This window comes from Brachyistius frenatus, unplaced genomic scaffold, assembly GCF_029030835.1.
Source record: "Brachyistius frenatus isolate BFR_SWC_R1_liver_20210118 unplaced genomic scaffold, ASM2903083v1 Contig_187, whole genome shotgun sequence".
Classification (NCBI taxonomy): domain Eukaryota; kingdom Metazoa; phylum Chordata; class Actinopteri; family Embiotocidae; genus Brachyistius; species Brachyistius frenatus.
Genome location: NW_027210786.1, coordinates 272,336 through 291,120, shown reverse-complemented (window position 1 = coordinate 291,120; position 18,785 = coordinate 272,336). Strand labels below are relative to the sequence as shown.

General features: G+C 43.5%; 1 protein-coding gene across 3 annotated transcripts in view; it reads right to left on the bottom strand.

Annotated features, from left to right (window-relative positions):
- asap2a (ArfGAP with SH3 domain, ankyrin repeat and PH domain 2a) overlaps positions 1-17,621 on the bottom strand; it is a 51,836-nt gene extending 34,215 nt beyond the window's left edge. For all 3 annotated transcript variants that reach the window (XM_069718133.1, XM_069718135.1, XM_069718136.1), the window contains exons 1-2: positions 17,064-17,621; positions 846-918 (exon numbers count right to left, since the gene is read on the bottom strand). In XM_069718133.1, coding sequence (XP_069574234.1) covers positions 846-918; positions 17,064-17,189 — 199 coding nt within the window. In that variant the 5' untranslated portion in view covers positions 17,190-17,621. The remainder of the gene's footprint in view (positions 1-845; positions 919-17,063) is intronic.
- Positions 17,622-18,785: the final 1,164 nt, after the last annotated feature.

The window sequence follows — 18,785 nt, the reverse complement described above, 5'->3', positions numbered from 1 at the left end:
AGAATAAGAGTAAACAAATGTTTAACAGTGAAGTAAAATGAGAACACAAGTGTGTCCGTCCGTCCGCCCGTCCGTCCATGCCCACCCACCCTCCACCCCCTCCCCCAGCTGTTCCCTTTGGGGTCTGGATCAGACAGCTGTCCCCGTGGCCTGAACAGAGCTCACACTGTTCTGAAAAAGACATGCTCAGCACATTGTTCAGGGGTCTCTCTCTCTCTCAGTGGGGTTCAGTCAGGAAGGCTAAACAAAAGACACTGAAAACACCCATCACTGGCACAGCCAACCACAATGAACATGATAATAATACATACGCACACGCACACAGTGGCTCAAAAAAAAACTGCCTTCCCTACCTCTGCCTCAAAGGTGGTGGAATATAGGTATAAGGGATGGCATTAATGATTATGTTTATATGTATACTTTTGGATTAAACTAAGTATAAAATAATTATTAAAAATAAAAAGAACTGTTTGCTTAGTCTCTCTAACAACCAAAAAAAACCTGAATTCCTCAATTTATAATACCAATAAACAAAAAAGGAAAGACAGCCAAATCTGTAGCCATTGCTTTCTTCCAAATGACCCAAAAAAAAAAAAAAAAAAAAAAAAAATCAAGCTTAGAAGTATTTAACTCGTTGGACTTGCATTGAAAACAATGTGCAGCACATAGTTATTAAAAAAGTATATGCCCCCTACAGAGGAACGGCTGTTGTTGTGTTATTGGCAGAATTGTTTGCATATCTATAATGTGCATGATTCGGGGGTTAAGCAGCAAAAATCTAAAATAAGAGGCACTAAGGAAATAAAAAAAAAATCCTGAAAACAGAATCAGGTAGGAGGACTTACCCAGACCAGATGTGTAGATGGCCTTCACAGACTTTTTCATCTTGTACAGAACGCTGCGGTCCACATCCAGAGCCTGGACAGACAGACAGACAGACAGACAGACAGACATTAAAAAGTCAGCACTGAAGCTAGATTTAGGATTTTAATCTGGACGTATGGATCCAGACGAATGCCTGGTACTGAATACAATTTTGTTGCGAGGTTGCTAAGGTGACATCCCCATTCTTAAGAGACTGGAGGAGGGATGTCCATTAAAAAGTTCAACCAGGAAGCTCCGACTGAAGTTTCCATCAGTCATCTCCACTCTCTCCTCACACCGACCGGTCGAGGCAGAAGACCGCCCACCTCTGAGTCCGAGCTGTCACTCATGTGGTGGTTGTTAAATTCGTGGTTCCTGTCTTAAGTGCTCTGTTGTGATTTGGCGTAACACAAATACAAAAAATTGAAATCTACATATACTGCTCCAAAACCTGCAGCAGCTGGGCTGTTGGGGGTTCCTGTCCTATCATCGCTGTATGAAGCGTCATCGAAGTTAATTGAACTCTACGTTCATATATTAGGCAGCTGTTTGTGTTGCAGCTGTACTGAATTAAATATATGAATTTACTTTGGTGTTCCTGTTATTTTGTCCACATCCTCAATGCCTGCCTGCACGTGGTGGGTACAGTTTGTGTGTGTGTGTGTGTGTGTGTGTGTGTGTGTGTGTGTGTGTGTGTGTGTGTCTATGCTATCGCCACTCTAGCTGCATGTAATGCATTATTCAAGGTCAAGCTAAGAATAGACCTGGGCTCCCTCATTAGTTATTGTGTGTGTGTGTGTGTGTGTGTGTGTGTGTGTGTGTGTGTGTGTGTGTGTGTGTGTGTGTGTGTGTGTGTGTGTGTGTGTGTGTGTGTGTGTGTGTGTGTGTGTGTGTGTGTGTGTTTATCAGTATAACAGTTTGTAAGACAAGAGAAGTGAATCTCAGAGGTCCATTCATGAAGGACAGTTTCCTGGTGATGCGCACACACACGCACACACACACACACACACACATACACAAACCTTTGAATAATCACAGTCACACACACATTTTCCCTCTGGTGCATTAAGCCCAGACTCGCAGTAACCAGAAGAAAAACTGAACGTGCAGCTCAGACAATGCCCCACTGTACCAGTGATGAGTGAAGGAGTCTTCTGGGATGAGGGGGATTTGAGGAAATGAGTTTTTTAGGGACTTATATTAAGCACGTCCGCTCGACCGGGCCAAAGCCGGCGCCACTTCTCTCTGCCCTGCTCCCCATCTGACTGACACATATCAGATCCCCTGGACTCTCTGAAAACAAAACACACACAATGGCTCCCATTCAGCAACACACACACACACACACACACACACACACACACACACACACACACACACACACACACACACACACCTCTCTGCAGCAACACGAGTTGTGATGACAAAACTTGAAATTAAAATCAATAAAAGCGGTGTCGTTTTAATAACTAAGCTATGAGCGGTTTGGTATTGCAAAATGGAAGAAGCGCTCAGCACTTTGTTTTCCCCGGGGTCATATTTCACCAGCACAAACACAAAAGGAACAGAGGGAGCGAGGAGGCAGACGAGACTTTGAAGGGAAAGTGACGGATAAATTAAGTGTCACTGGTTGTAAAAGCGGAGTAGAAGGAGAGAACACTCACAATGTGCTCTTTCTATCGTCGGTCAATAGTGGCTCACAGGGGCCACCTATAAAGTGTGTGTGGGGGGGGGGGGCAGTCAGTCTGTTGGGGTGTACAGTTACACTGGATGGACTCGGTGAAGAGGAAAGATAATGGGGAGGGGGGGGTATTCAAATGCTGAAGGTCTAATGAAAGAATGATCTGATCAAACTGAAAACACATTTTTATATTTTAATTGTCTGCTGTAAGATTTCCATCTCTTCAAATGAACCATCCACGTTACTTCATGACAAAAAAAAAAAATTATAAATAAAAAAATATATATTCTTTTCTCTAAGTTCAGCGTTGGCCGTCTGATCCGTTTGGACGGAAACAGGTCTGAACTCAGCAGTTTAAATGAAGTTTTACCAGCAGTCCTGTAGCACACTACTACTTTGGACAAGGATCTTTAAAATTACAACATATCTGTTATTCAGGTCACGAATAAAAGAAAAGTCAGATGCAGTCAGACTCACTGAGCCTGATATCACATGACCTGACCTCTGGTTGACCTCTGAGAGACAGCTGGGGTCAGGCATCGTCATCACGGTCAGCCGTGACTTGGCGTTGAGGTTGCATTCTCCGTGTATAGTTCAGGCATTTTGCACGGCATTAAAGTGATGATAAAAGAAATGACTTAAAAAAAAAAAAAAAAAAAAAAAAAATCTCTTTTCTTAAACAAAGATTACATGCTAAAAATAAAACTTGGGGAACTGTACAAATTAAAAGAAACCTCTCAGTAAAAGTAGGATTTCTAGTTGTGGTTTTAGTTCTTTCAGCTCCTGTTAAATGACTCATCTGTTGCGCTGTATGTTATTATCTCATTAGCTCTGTCTGGCTCCAGCTCGTGGAGCTTCGACCTCACACAGCCACGCACTATTAAACACATATTTTCAAAACAAACATGGAGAAAATGACAGAGAAGCGCAGCCTTCCTCCGAAGCCAATCGGACCTCCGTCTCCGTCTGCGCTGCCAAACCGATCCAACCACACAAAAGGCACAGAGGGTGTTTTCTTAGCAGAGCTGGTATCACCTCCAGCTCTGCTCTGCACATTGCAGCTACGAGGACTTTCTGTCGGTGTCTGCGCTTCGGTGAGAACGCAAAAGGCTTCACAAAAGGATCCGCACTGATTTCCTTTTTAACGTGAGACATGACGGATGACTTTTGAGGCCCGAAATATATTAATGGGAATTTTTTTTTACCCATTTTGGACAACAAACAGAGTGAGGGAATTGACGCTTTACACAACATGATGCATAATTTCACAGTTTGTCCGCACACAACTTGCGTATGCAGCTCAAATTACAGAGCAAGCAATTTCAAAACACACTATGTATTGATTGTTCGGTGCTGATTGTGTTTGTGGCGTGGAGGATGAAGGGTAAAACCAGGGTGAACTCCCCCAAGTCAAAGCATGTAACTGTGTTTAACAGCTGAGCGGCGCACAGAATCAATTAGACACCAGACTGTCCGCTTTGGTTCATTCATAAGTTCCAAAGACAGCATGCGAAATTGTGTCGAGACATTTTTACCAAAAACTAAAAAAAGCAAAAGGGGTCTTGCTGGTGATGATTGTATGTGCTCAAAGCCCAGACTGCTACTTATATTAAAATAAATATGACAAAAGAGGAGGAAAATAGAGGTGTAGCGCTCTGACCGACTCTGCTGGCAGTCGTGTGAATGTTTTCATGGAGGAGAAGAAACCAAATGGACATGAGATTTATTGCAATCTGTTCGGTTTATGACTAAAGCTTTTGGTGCATATGCTGCATCAGCACAGTCAGATGGCAGATATGTGTTCTGCTCGAGTATCATGTAATTGCTTCGGCATTAAGAGGTTCTTTGTCAGCGACGTACACTGCAGCTGGAAGTCATCCACATTCAATTGACCTTGCTTTCAATTTGACCTCGTAATGAAAGCATCAGCAGCACAGGTGACCTAAAAGCAGGTTCAGAAAAGGGTAATGAATCAATTTATTCGGGGAAGATCCTGGATATTAATTACGACGCAGGTTTGTGCTACAACAGAGAAGGTGTAAGAAAATATTGATACACTTGAGTAAAGCAAAATTAGCGAGTCTTAAAAACAGTGCATGGATTTATAATTAAGACTTTATTTGCAAAGATTAAAGGCAGTTCAAACCCCTGATTCAAACAGAGCAGTGCAGTGTTGTCTTTAGCCATTCGACTCCAGCAAAACAAAAAATGAGACAAGTAGCAGCATCAAGGTGGTGTATCACTAAATGTTTATAAGATGACAAAAAAAAAAAAAAAAAAATCCCAATATATTGCAATATAATGACCCCTGTATCATTGCCAATGCACCTAGTAGAGATATTTATACCCATTAATTCCAACGATCTTCTGACGTTGCCACAGCCTCACACCAAACACCATTTGTGAGCATGTTTTGAATATTAAAGTCAGCATGCAACATCATTATCCCAGAATGTAATGCCAAGAAATAGATGAGCTGCTCAAAAATAAATTAAAACAAATGTTTAATATGTCGTTTAATCTTTGTGAGGTTGAAACAGCGATGACCTTCCAAAACCGCAGCTCGACTGACATCCGTTGTTGCGCATACTGCGTCGTTTGTTGTGAGTAGAACGGGAGTATAACAGCTGTCTGCACTTTTTTGAATTGTGGCTACAACATTTTTGTGTCAGACTGGTCCATCTTAACCTCTGGTTGACCTCCACGTAAACATCAGCATCTACGCTGTGGATCAAGCTGAATCACAGCACCAACACACACACACACACACACACACACACACACACACACACACACACACACACACACACACACACACACACACACACACACACACACACCGCAGTATCACGCTCCAGCAGACCCTTTCAATCTGCACTGAGTGGTCTGACGGGACGACGGACCGGCAGGCTAATAAAACCAGCTGAACACAACAGCCTCGCTGCTCAAAATCACTCGCGCGTGATGCTCGGCCATCACTTTCACACATCATCTCCACTCTGATGCGCTCTCCAGGGTTGAGCAAACGTGACGTCGCCCTCTGTACGAGCCCCGATGTTTGTGGCACATGCTGCTCTAAAATTAGACACTTTTAACCCAAAACTCTGTTCACAGTGAGAGAGGGGGGGGGGCTCCACCGGTGTGTAGCGTTTTGGCGGCTCAGGATCAGAGCCGAGTCCTTTTACAACAGACCCAGACTGGAGCTGCTTCACAAGCCCACTTCACATAATATTAGTGCGAGCTCAGCAGCTTTCCTTCCCCTTGTTAGCAGCTCACAGAAAACTAGCCGGAGTGGCTCTTTTCTCCTCGTCCTGTCTGGAGGACGTACCCAAACTGAATTGAATTAATCCTCGCCTTAAAGCATGACATCACAGTCACCGTCATCATCATCATTGTGATTACAATCGGGCACCATCTGCTGCAGCCAATCTACACAGACTATCACAACACTGCAGGGTCACGGGGGTCGTTGTCATGGTGATCCATTCACTAATGTTTTTTGCATTTCCTGAATTGTTAAGTATTACGTGTCAGGTTACTGATGTCTGAGAGCCCATTGCAGATGGATAATATCTAATGTGTGTTCACAGATACAGGAGGAACAAAGATGCTGTAAACCTGATTAATGCTGAGGATGCTCAGCTCCATTACAGTATTAAATTCAGATGTAAGCAGCTAATCTTCTTGTTGTTAGATTATACAGTTTGCCGTTTAACAGTAACAATGACAGTGACATCGGGATTTTCTGATTGCCAGATAAAAAAAACAAAAAAAAGGAAGAAAAAACAGCCCGCTCCGCTTTAAGTGACCAAAGAGTCGACCATTAGATACTGAGTTTAATATAAGAAAAGCAAAAGCAGGAAACCATTGCATGTTACAATCTCCTGCTAATGAAATTTCTTGTGATTGGTTGGTTTGATGAAACAGTTTCAGCTCTAACGTGACTGAAAATAACGTGAGAAAAGCAAAAACGAGAGACAGGCAAACATCTTTTCAGCATGAATTGTGATTTTTTTTTTTTTTTTTTTTTTTGTGACTTAAATGAAACAGTAACGTGTCAAAAGAATGTTTTATGCCTTGAGTTTTATGCCACGTGTGAACGTGGTGAGACATAAAGAGCTCAAATCACACGAAGACTGTGGGACGGCGAGGAGGGAAAGACGTCGCCAAACAAAAGTGAGTCCGGCTAACAAGTCAGTTTTTATCGTAGCGGTTTCCACCTCTTTCTGTGTTGTCTGAAGAAGAAAGACATTCCTGGATGATTGCATGCTGGAGTGACTGACAGACAAGACAGAGACCCAGCCCCATTGTCCCTGCCAGCGAACTATCTGCTGATGACAGCATGTCTGCTTGGCAAGACGCTGCCCCATTTTTTTTTTTTTTTTTAGAGGCCCCACACACACACATGTCCAACTTCTACAACAGACAATCAAAGCAGTCCTCCCTGTCTGTGGTGTAACCATCACTGCGCACTTCTTTCAAGCTCACGCACACATCTGGTTCTCTCCGTGTGTCTTTGTAACTTGTCTAATAACCTCGCCTCACCCTTCAAGCCTCCAATGTGACAGTCATGTAAGGAAACAGTCTGCAGCAGTCTGGGATGTAATTACCCAATTTATTTGCAGCGCGTGAGGGTAGAGTATCTGTGATGGTTGGTTGTAATCCATCTTTCATTCAGGAACCAGATGTTATACAATTAAAGTAAGCAAACTTCCCTCCTCGGAGAAAACTACTGGAAGTAAAAGATTATGTTAAAAGGGTATAACTGAAACATGCATAAATAAAAAGGGCAAAAATCATGGGCAAGACTTGACATGATGTTTATCATATTTATTTCCCTACTGTGGTGCGGGTTCTGCCCGCGCTGTTTGGAGAAGCAGCAAAAAGTGAAACAGAATCTCTTATTGAGACAGATCTAATTTATTTTCCAGTTTGTTCACTCTGAATGTTGGAAACTACCACTGGCAGAGGCACATGCTAAATATCTGTCCTTCAGATATTGACCATTACACCATAACACTGCAGATGAGCCGTGATGTTTTTTCACCAGCCAACTGCCATTTGAGTAAAAGCAGTTAACAGCTCTTTTCTACAGTGGTTTCACTGTAAAGGCGTCGGTATGTTTCAAATGTGCTTGTGGGATCGTCCAGCAGCTTCTGACACCCAAATCTTGACAAATTCCATTCATCTGACGTCATCTGAAAGGAATCAATATAGTTTTTCACAGTAAATAAAACACTTCATTCTTTGTAGATAGCCTCGTCCGCTACGTTACCGAAAGAGAAAGTTGAGAAAGAGAAATCTGCCTGTAACTCCACATGTGCCGCATTCGGGGTAAACACAGGAAAGGAACTCTCTCTTTCTCTCTCTCTCTCTCTGCACCTCAACATCGGCAACTCATTTCAAACATATGTCAAATACATAGTTCAACCCTGCAGACATTAATAAGATGGCAGATCCTGGAGAAAGCTGTGCCCGAGTCAAGATCCTCACTGACATTGTAGGATGAACTTTCAGGCCCTAATGGCCCCAAAGCAATGAATCCACTAGAGGAAAAAAAAAAAATCTACCTGAAAATATCCTTTCAAGTGTTTCATTCACAACTTTTCTCCATGCTGAGTGAGAAAAGTCAATATTTGGACAGAAGTGGGTTCCATCGAGCTGACTGCAGCTAACGGGCCATGGTTGCAGGGTTTCTCTGTTCTCTCAGACAGCTCAGATGTGAGGAGTCAGCCTGCCTCAGGACAGCATGGAAAACTCCAGGCTGCAGGTTCAGTGTTAGTAAAAAAGCACCCTCCCCCCTACCCCCCTTCCCTTTCTCTGTGCCTCATAAGACTGTCTGACATGCGCTCATTATCACAAACTCGCACGCATTATATGGATGTATCATTCACCCAAAAGAATCTACAAATATCTCTCGATCTCTCGTTGGACGAGCGTGAAGTCTGAGCAAGCGTGCAAGCAGCATCTCTGGCTCAGTCTCTGCTCAGGTTTTCTGCCTGACCGCAAGTTATTGAAACATCGTATCCACCCACAAGTCCTCTGGTATTTTAGCACCAGCACACTTGCTGCTTTACAGCTCCTCAGTGAGCACTACAAAGACCACTGTTGGACCGCAGCCTTGACCAGCAGCTGCCAGAAATCACACTGGGATGACAGCATCAGCTGCAGGACTTTTAAGTGTCAGAGAAAACAAACTTTCATGTTTAACTGCTGAGGTGTTTTTCAGGGTGTTTTACATTTTACAAGGTGAGAGTCCCCAGGCAGAACTTTTGTTTCTGCACCGTTTTCCCAGACGGCTGCTCTGGCTGGTGGTGATAATACTTCTGTGGTAATGTTTCTGTGTGTCTCTGACATATCCGACGCTGGCTTCCTACAGCTGTAATCTGCTATGGACCCCGTTTCAGTACATTGTTTTGTCTTTCTTCTCATTCACGTTACCGCACCGCCTGCATTTCTTCAACCACACAAGAGGGGTTAAGTGAGGGGCAAGCACAGGAGTTTTTCAATATAACACAGCTTCCAATGAATGAATATCACAGCGGAGACCTGATGGCGCCGAATTTAAAACCTATAAAAATGGTCTACCGGGCTTTAAGGGGAGTATTTAATGAAGTTTATAAACTAGCAGGAGGCTGATAAAAACCAAGTTCGAAGGAGAAGGGTGGGAAATAAGGACCAAATGTTCTGCAGTTGAGAAGGGGGGGGGAAACTCCACTGACTTCACCTTTGAGTTTCTCTTTGGCTCTTTTCACACAGACGTTTGTGTCAGCCTCGTGGTGTCAGAGCAGTAGTGCCAGAAGCAAAATGCCAAACAGTTAACGCACAGAGTGTGATGATGTCTGGAGGGAAGATGACCTGCTTTCTCCTGGAAAACACTACCGAGGGCATTGGTGTGTGTGTGTGTGTGTGTGTGTGTGTGTGTGTGTGTGTGTGTGTGTGTGTGTGTGTGTGTGTGTGTGTGTGTGTGTGTGTGTGTGTGTGTGTGTGTGTGTGTGTGTGTGTGTGTGTGTGTGTGTGTGTGTGTGTGTGTGTGTGTGTGTGTGCCAGTGTGGGCTTCAGAGCACACTACAGAAAAAAAGATCTGCGTTTCATACAAGTCCCTTTGAACTCTGCTGGGCAAATTACAACTTGAAAAGAGCTTCCGCTGACATAAACCGAGTTCTCAACGAAACGGAGACAATCTGAAGTAGTCAAAACTTCATGAAATGTCTCCAACAGTCTCTACAGACAAAACTTGTCCTCAGGGTAGAATCAGAATGGGCATATTCAAGTTTCATTCATGCACCCATACATTATAATTATTAGACAGTTTTTAGGGATACTAAATATATTATTGCATCGAACGAAAGGTGGAAGCAGTCAGACTTAAATTTCCTCGAGAGCCTCCAAGGAGTTTGGGTTTGAACATTTCCCCAACAGAGAAGAAGTCTGGGTCAGCTCTCTGAGTGAAAGTGACAGCAGGACAACACAACTGAGGACCCCCTCCCCCCTCCCGCCTTCCCTTCCCCCTCTCCTCCCACCCTGGCCCCAAACTGCACGGAGTGGCCAGGACTACAAATCAATGGTGGAGTTCATTAATGAAGAGGCAGGGCCTGTCGGGGAACAATGGCCGTCGACAGGAGCCGTCTCAGACGATCTGTGCCGGGACACTCTGACGGATGAGATGTGCTTTAAGTTCTCATCTTCCCCCCAGTGCCCTTAGTGTCCCAGCCCGTAACCTCTGTGCCAGACAGAGAGCAAGCGGTCTCTGTTCACCTCAGTCTTTTTTTTACCATGCTGGACTGGATTTTCACCCTAACATCCCTTCTCCAAATGAAATAAGACTCACAAGGCCCCGCAATAACGTACAACAGAAGTGGGTAAAATCATCCACATCCTGACAGTCAAAGCCTGTTGGGGGATAACACAGATCATGGCTTTGAATCGATCGGGACAGGACTGTGACCTCTAGCCCCTGTTAGATTCATGGGGAGGACTTCTGCATTATAATGAGGCCTGTCTCTGGATGATAACATGACCATAGCATTATCAGGCCCCTGGAGGCTGGACAGACACCTCTCATTTCAAACAAAGCTCCCTGGGGAACTACAGAGACAGCAGCCCCACATGGAGAATGAAAAGGCTGCTTTTACAACAGTTAACGTGTAAACACGGCTGAATCGGAGAGTTGGGTGTGTGTTGCGAGAGGGTTAGAGCAGTTAACTATAAAGCTGTTGACTATATGACTATAAAATGCCGGTGTCTATAAAGCAGCTGTTCCCTGAATAAAAACAGGATTTGTCTACATGACGCTTGTTTCACAAAAGCACCTAGGTTTTTTTTTTTTTTTTTGGGGGGGGGGTTCTTAGTTTACCTCGTCTGTTGTCATCGTGATGACTATCAGCCATCGGCAATGGACGGTGCATCGTCCATCTGCCCAACACGTTTCTAATGGACCCCTGTCCATGACTGGATGATGACAACACTTAAGAGCTTCACAATTCTTACAAAAGAATCCAAGAGTTTGAAAGAGCAAATGCAGTCGGCTTTGCTTAAACATGCTCGGCCTACTCTTGTGCCTTAACTACAGTAAGGCAAAGTCAAGGGACAGCAGATATAAAATGAAGGTGAAGGGAGGACACAGGACTGCACTGATCCTGCCAGAAAATCCCATTTCAATTATAGGAAGTATTAAGCTTCTTAGGTATACAGAAGGCAAGCCCCGGTGGCTGGGGGTTTGGGCTGCTCACTTGAGCCAGACAGCTCATTTTGACCATGTGTGTGTGACAGCTCATAGATCCATCAGTGTGCCTCTAAAGCTATTAGTTGTGGATTGTCTCTGCATTGATAATCCTACTGTCTGAAGGCTTGTTACAACTTTCCTCCAGGCCACCTGTTCCGGAGTGGCGGGCAGCTGTTGTGCCTCACCAGGCCGCAGCCGTGAACGCCGACCATGCCTGGAACAGGGGAAGGAATCAAGGCAGAAGAAGGCCAGGCCTTCCCTCAGCCTGGGAACTACTCGAGCATCAGCACAAGCCAACAGACTGACACATGGGAGCACGAGAGCACATTTGCTGTCAGATGTAAACACATCCACCATTAATCATTGGGCTTTAAATGACTCATTTCAACACAAACAGTAGTAGAAAGGAACAATTGTTTTGTTCTGCAACAACCAGTTATGAAAAGACTGAGCAGTGTAGAGCAGAAATTAAGTGAGGTATCACATGGTGTTAACAGCAGATAAGGGTTAGCGTCGAGTTAGAGCATGTAACCGAAACAACTGGTGGCCTGAGATTAAGCTTAGAGGTGCTATAAAGAGATGAGCGGCTAAAGACTCACAGCAAGCCCTCATCAACTGCTTTTTTTTTTTTTAACAGCCATTAGTTCATTTCACAAGCCCCATTATCTTGTTGCACACAAGTGTCAGAAAAGCTAGAAAGAGTCCATGAGAACCAGACTCCAGTCTGGGGTGGGCCTCACAGCCAGAACCAACAGTTGCCTGTGCATGCTGTGAATACCATTTCCATTCCCAGAGGTGCTCACCAATAATCTCTCTACAAAATCAAGCAGCAATCCAACATGCCTTGCAATACATAGCTGGCATACCAGAGTGATGGACCTCTGTTGGATGAATTAATAGCCAGATGGAAGAATAATGACGTTAGACCGAGTAACCCCCAACCCAACAGGCTCGTGAAAGGCTTACTTGGCTATAAATAACTGTTAGTCATCACCGAAAAATTAATAAACTGGACAAAGACGAAGGAAGGTTTTCTGACGCTATATATAGGAGGACATTAAACATACAGCAGCTCTGTTTGGCGTAAAGATTGTGGATCGGAAGCAAAATTCACCATTAGTATTAAATCAAGAAACTAAATAAAGTATCATAAAGTCTTAATAATTTCATTAAACTTGTTAATGCCAAACTTTATAGCCATTTGATGGCTTCAAACCTGGCCACCCCGCGCTATGACTCAGTAACCTAAAGCACCAATAGGAGACACATCTTTCTCCGTTTCATCTCCAAAGAGAGAGGAACTTCAAAGGTTAGCATGTAGAAACAGTTTTTAAAGACATGAATCATCACTTGCTTTTCATGAAGATTTTATGGTGCTTGGTATTGCGATAGAACTGTCCATAGTCAGCTGAGACAGGCTACAGCACCACATGACCCGGCCCCGGATAGAGCGGGCATAAATGGATAGAAATACTGTTTATGAGCTGTTTTGTACGAGCTCTGCAAACTACTGAATGCAGTAATATGTGGTCATGGTTGTATCGGTTGCTGTAGAGGAGTAGAAAGACGTTGAGGATATCAGGTGCAGAACCCAGATTATGTGCCAAGAACAACACTCAGGCATATTTGTATTTATGCTGCATCAACAGGGAATATCCAACACTTCATTATAAGCAAGCACTCTACCTGTCAAGCAACTTCGAATTACAAAGCAGCTGTAATGTCATGAGACGTATTGTGTGTCCGTCTGCAAAAGGCTGATCAAAGGGCTACATGGCTGAGAACACCAAAGCTGGTCTTGAATAACAAGTAGTGATGGTACTTTTCGCAGCCACAAGCCCCAATAACCAGTCAGCACTCCTCTACAGTCTACAGTATGTGTTGGACCAGTTCGTCAATGCTTTAAGAGGGCTGCTGATGTTATACACGGTGATCCCAAAGACTGATCCACTCTACCACAGAATGAATACACCACTCGTGCTTTAAAGCACCTGCCGCAACAGCTCGGTGGACTAATATACCTGGACTTTATACCAGAGCGAGAAGTGGATACACTTGAGATTTGTTCAAGGAGACAGCTCTATTGATTGCATCATGTTAGGAGGCTCTGTCTGCTTGGCAGGATTTAGTAACTGGGCAAAAAAAAAAAAAAAAACAGTCCCAGATACAAAATTCGACCGAAGAACACGATAATGTGCGGCAGTCTCTGGTTTCAGACAGACATTCTCTCATGAGTTTTTCCTTGGGGGAGACATAGGCGCAGGGGCATCTTCGGAAAGATCAATACACAACACAGAGGTCAGCTCTGCCCCCAGGGTTCGTCCTTCTTTATGATGGAAGTCACGTGCTTCTGTTTTTGACACAGAAAGTCGAGTAAATGGACAGTCTTTATATTACAGTGGTTTACCTCGTGAAAACACAACTCACGATCAAAAGAGACGCATTGTGTCAACTTTTAAAATTTTGAGAACAATTATGTGTTTGAGAAAATGAATACCCAGATCAAAAACCACGACTAAGTCAAAAACTAGTATATGGCTGGACTGTGTACGAAACGCTAGAAGGCATTTAGTTTGAAATAGGATTTTTATTTGAAACGGATACAGAAAGTCATGGCATTTGACCAACCAATGGTGTGGCTCCATTAGTCAGTCTGTGTTCCTCACTCATGCGGTCGGTGACACACATTTGTGTTTATATGACTGCCGTCCAGAAAAAAAGACTTCTCACGACAAATGCAGCAAAAGTAACAACTCGTACGCAAGAGCAATCAAAATCATAACATTTACATTAAAGTCGTCACTACTTGACATTTAAGATAATTCTGAAAAAGACTTTGAAGAGAAAACCAAAACCAAAAACCTAGAGCTCTTCTTTTGTGTAAACTACACACAGGAAAGTCAGAGCAAGTGTTTCATAGGACTACAAAGGGGGAAGTCATGACACAAAGCCCAATATCCTCTTACTGGATAAACAGGTTTTTGTTGCTGTGCTTTTACAAAAGAAAACCCACGTGCACATAAGCTCTCCAAATGGCCTCTTAAAAGCCGGCAGTTGAACACTACTCACCTAATTAAGATCATGTCAGATGCAATTAAGGTTAGAAAGAAATAATTACACAACATTGTGTACTATTTACATAAAAACCTCTGAGTGGTCCAGTCTTCGCTCCTGTAAATGTGTATGAAGTCCATGAAGTTCACCATGTTAATACAGACCATTGGATGCACTCTATTTTACATATTAAGGGAGAAAAGTTGAGGTGACACACACCCCATACTTATTATTATTATTATTATATGTACTGTAGCCACTTGGCCTTCCACAGACACAGAGTGTATCAACGGATTATATCCCCAAAATATGACTTTCATCAAGTTTGTGCTTTGTTCTCACTGGCAACAGGATTAAGGAGCGAAAAATCTTGTTTGTCTCCAACAGCAAACCGAATTTAAATAATCTGGAACAGCCCATTTCTGTATCTATAATCCCACCACAGATGAATCACAAAAAGTGAACGCGTGTCAAAACAGGACAGATGGATTAGTGATTTAGAGTTCAAGCAATGGAACAGCATGTGCCATTATACTCCACTGTATGACTATCACTGTATGATGCATCTTTTTATGCCAACAGTTGGACACTGTATTGACATGTAGAATTATAAACAAGTACATTATGGAGATATTTTTTGTCCGTACAAACAGGGCAAAATAATCTTGAAGTCAGCAACAAAAGCGGCAGCCCGTTATCAAAACTCAGGAGGAGGCACCTTCTGAAATTATATATCAGCCCACTGTAAGCGTTGCAGAACAGCGTGCTGTTTCCATCCGCAACTGTCAGCTGAAGGGTAAAAACTTCCAGAGAAGGCCAGAATCAGCACAATGTTTGAAACTCGGTATGATGCTGAAAACAGCGGTCTAATATTTTCATTGGGTGCTCATGAATAAACAGCATGTGGATGAATTGTTGCTCTCAAGGGGGAAAGTGTCAAGCATGGCATTGTCTTTTCAAGACACGTCACACAGGAAGATGGTTTTTCAGTTTTTTTTCTTGGATGCCTGCGAGCGCACATATGTAAATGTATTTTTGTTTGCATGCATGTCTTTGAAATTCCAGGCAGGCCGACAGACAATACATGGAAGTGATGTTGCCCACCGCCCACCCCCTTTCACTGCAGCGTTTAATTGGTCCAACAAACCAAAGTGAGCGAGGTCTTGTCGTCCCAACAATAAGGCCTCTTGTGCTCCCTGAGCCTGAGCGTGGGGAGGTCAATGTGAAACAACAACACGCTACTCCACGTCTCTGCAACAACAATTCAGCAGCTTCAGCAGCAACACAACTCTCAAACAAAGCCGCTGAATTAGATTTCCCTACCCGACAATTCAACCTCACAAGCCGGCAATTACTGCTGACCCGCTATTTATATATAAAAAAAAAGAATATCTTATTTCCCCCCTGCTCCATTGAAACACATTCCTCTCCAAGCAGTGGTGCTGACATCTTTCCCAATTAGCTGATTGTTTCGCTATTTTAAAACAAGCCGCAGTGAAGGTTTGAACAAAAGCCTTATAGAAAGGTGTCTGGCGCCAAAGTGAAGCACCTGTCAGCCTGAGCAGGTGTCTGACTGTCTGCCTGGCTCCGTCCTCCACAAACACAGGTTAAAAATAAAGCCACAGCCCGCACAAAGGTGTGGAGGATCAGGGGGCTTAAGGTAGAGCTGACATTGAGCCCAGATGTGGATTAGCTCGTAAAACTGACATCAGATGCCAACAGCTTCCCTCGTCTCCACATATTTCAATCAGATGTCTGTTTTCATATTAAAAAATAGAAATAAGAAGTCTAAGGCACAAAATTGGATCACAACTAGAACTTTTCCTCAATGACACCTGTGCAAAATGATCCACTTCCTGTCACGGCTTACCCTAATTTACAGACACACTAACACACATAATACACCGAGCTGCCGCTGTGGGAAATTCTATTTTTACCATCAGGCAGGGCGAGGCTCTGCCGTACAGTACACAAAGTAGGGAAACTGTAACAAGGGAGGGAGGGAGGCAGTGTCAGGGAACAAAGCGGAAGTGTCCTTCCTCCTTGATGACCTGCAAGTTAAAAGAGGAGCACAAAGTGGTTTCTGTGCTCAGAGCGGAGTGTAAACTGGGGCAGAGCCATGAGAGTTCTCGCCTCTCACTGTGGGAAGGATGATTTAGTGAAACTGACCAGTCAAAACGGGTGGATCCGCCCGTCTTCTCACTGACCACCGTGCATGTTTAAACTCTTATTATGGCATCATGTTTGTCCTGCCTACTGTGTACATGAGGCATCTTTCTGGAGGGGGGGGGATCCCTCCGTTGCACTTCCTCAGGTGTCTCTTCCTTCTTAAAGAGTCTTTGCTTGTGGGGTCTGAGGATGGATGGGGTTGTACTGTCATACATGTTGTCCTGTGCATCCTCTATGACAAACGTGGGCAAATTTACACATTTTAATCCATGAACGGACAAAACATTACCCTTCTTGATTACATTTACCGTAAATTGGCATTTCATAGCTCCAGAACAGCAATAGAAACGTTGATGCATCATGTCTGAGCCTGTTACAATATGACATGGTACAAGTACTAAAAGTAAAAGTACTAAACAAAGTAGTTTACTTTATTTCCAAATAAATATTATTGTAGGGTCATTTAAGAGAGGAATTATACCTCTGACTCATACTGATGGACGTCTGCATTATTAACTCATCTTCATTAAAACGGTGGACTACAATCCCAGTCCCACTGGAGTCACTCACCTCCTCCAGAGCGGCCACTGTATTCCTGCATTGGGACATCCTGGTGGTGAAGTTAGAGGCCGTCGGCGATTTATAGTCTTCATTGGTCTCTGCAACAAACTCCGAAACTGTGATTTGGTCCGGCATAATTAATCCCTTTGCTGATAAGGAGAAGAAGCACCTTTCTTAATCCCCTTCTCGTCTGCGCAGTTAAAGGACAGAAAAGTTCAGAGCAGCGGGAGCGGTGTCTTTGAGGGTCCCTGCGGGTAGTTAACCATCTCTGTGTGTGTTTATGTCATTCCCTTGTTTGCTCCCAACACGACCCAGTGCAGCGGTGTTGCACGCTGGCTCGACGACTTGCAGCGCTTTCACCGCGCTGCGCTCCAAGGTGATGAATAGGTTATATCCCTCCTTGCCTTTCAGCCCGCTACTCCCTTTCCGTTCACGTTAACAGCTGGTCCTCTGCTCACAGGGGAAAGCGCGGCTTCATCGGTTGGAAGTCCGGTGTCCTCTTCTCGGTGTCCAGATCGCTGCGACTTTGCAGAGGAAACTTCTCCTTCCTCCAAGCCCCGGGAAACAAACAACCAGGCGCTTTCAACGGGAGCTCAAGAAAATTGACAAAGGTAGAGGAGGGGATTCAATGAACGCGCACCAGCCAATGGAGAGCACCTGCTGCCAACTGGGAGCCAATCAGGATTCATGGTAGGCGTGAACTCATGCTGCCTTCACGTGCTCCTCGAAAACTATCCCATCTGAGTAGTATTGTAATTTCTCTGACATGTAATGCCTTACTAATGAACGGTGAGTGCAAAAGACCAGTTGAAACCAGAAATAAAGATGGGCTGTTTGATATGTTGAGTTTGATTTATACAATATGAACTGACGCTGAATTAGCTGATAGTTTAAACTACATCCAAAACACTTACAAATGCACCGACTAACATGGGATATCCTCTTGCTGGGTGCATCGTTAGGTTAAATGTTAGTCAGCAGCGTTTTTCAACTATAAAATCATTTGATATGAACTTTTGGCAAGAGTGAAATATATGAACTATAAATTTACTCAACATTCAGTCTTATAATAATCTGCTTTGGAAAGTTATTTTGGGGGTTTACAGCATTGACTGACAAGCATGTAAACCAGGATTTTACAGTAATCAGACTATTTCAGGGCATATGAATAACACTGGTTCCTTGTGTAGGCTACATGCGAGTATAGACTCATCCAATGCAAGTCAGTGTGTAATCCAAATATTTCCAACAGCAATTTAAAGCAGCATCTTGACGAAAGGGTTAGTAGTAATGTCTTTCTTAAGGTGGAGATGGAAGAGGAAGTCAACTTTGTGGAAATTATATACTCTCAGAGCTAACGTGGTTTTGTGTGTTTTTGTATAGCTTACATGTCTGTAATTTTTTTTATTTTTTTATTTTTGTGTTAAGTGCAAATAAGGCAAAAATGATGTTTGGTCTGTACACACGTGCATTCTGATTATCTTTGACGATAAGCTCTAAATCCAGTTCAATTGAGACCAAATGCCAAAACAATTATGACATGTTGACTGTGACTATATGGAGAGATCCATGTAAATAGAGCTTAAACAGTCATGAAATGTAACACCAGCTATTAACTGAACACTGTAGACTTAGTATTTGCGTGTGCTCCAGAGTTGACATAAAAGTACATGCTTTGTGTTCATGTGTATGTATATGCTAACCTATTTTTTTTGTTTTGGCCAGAGTCAA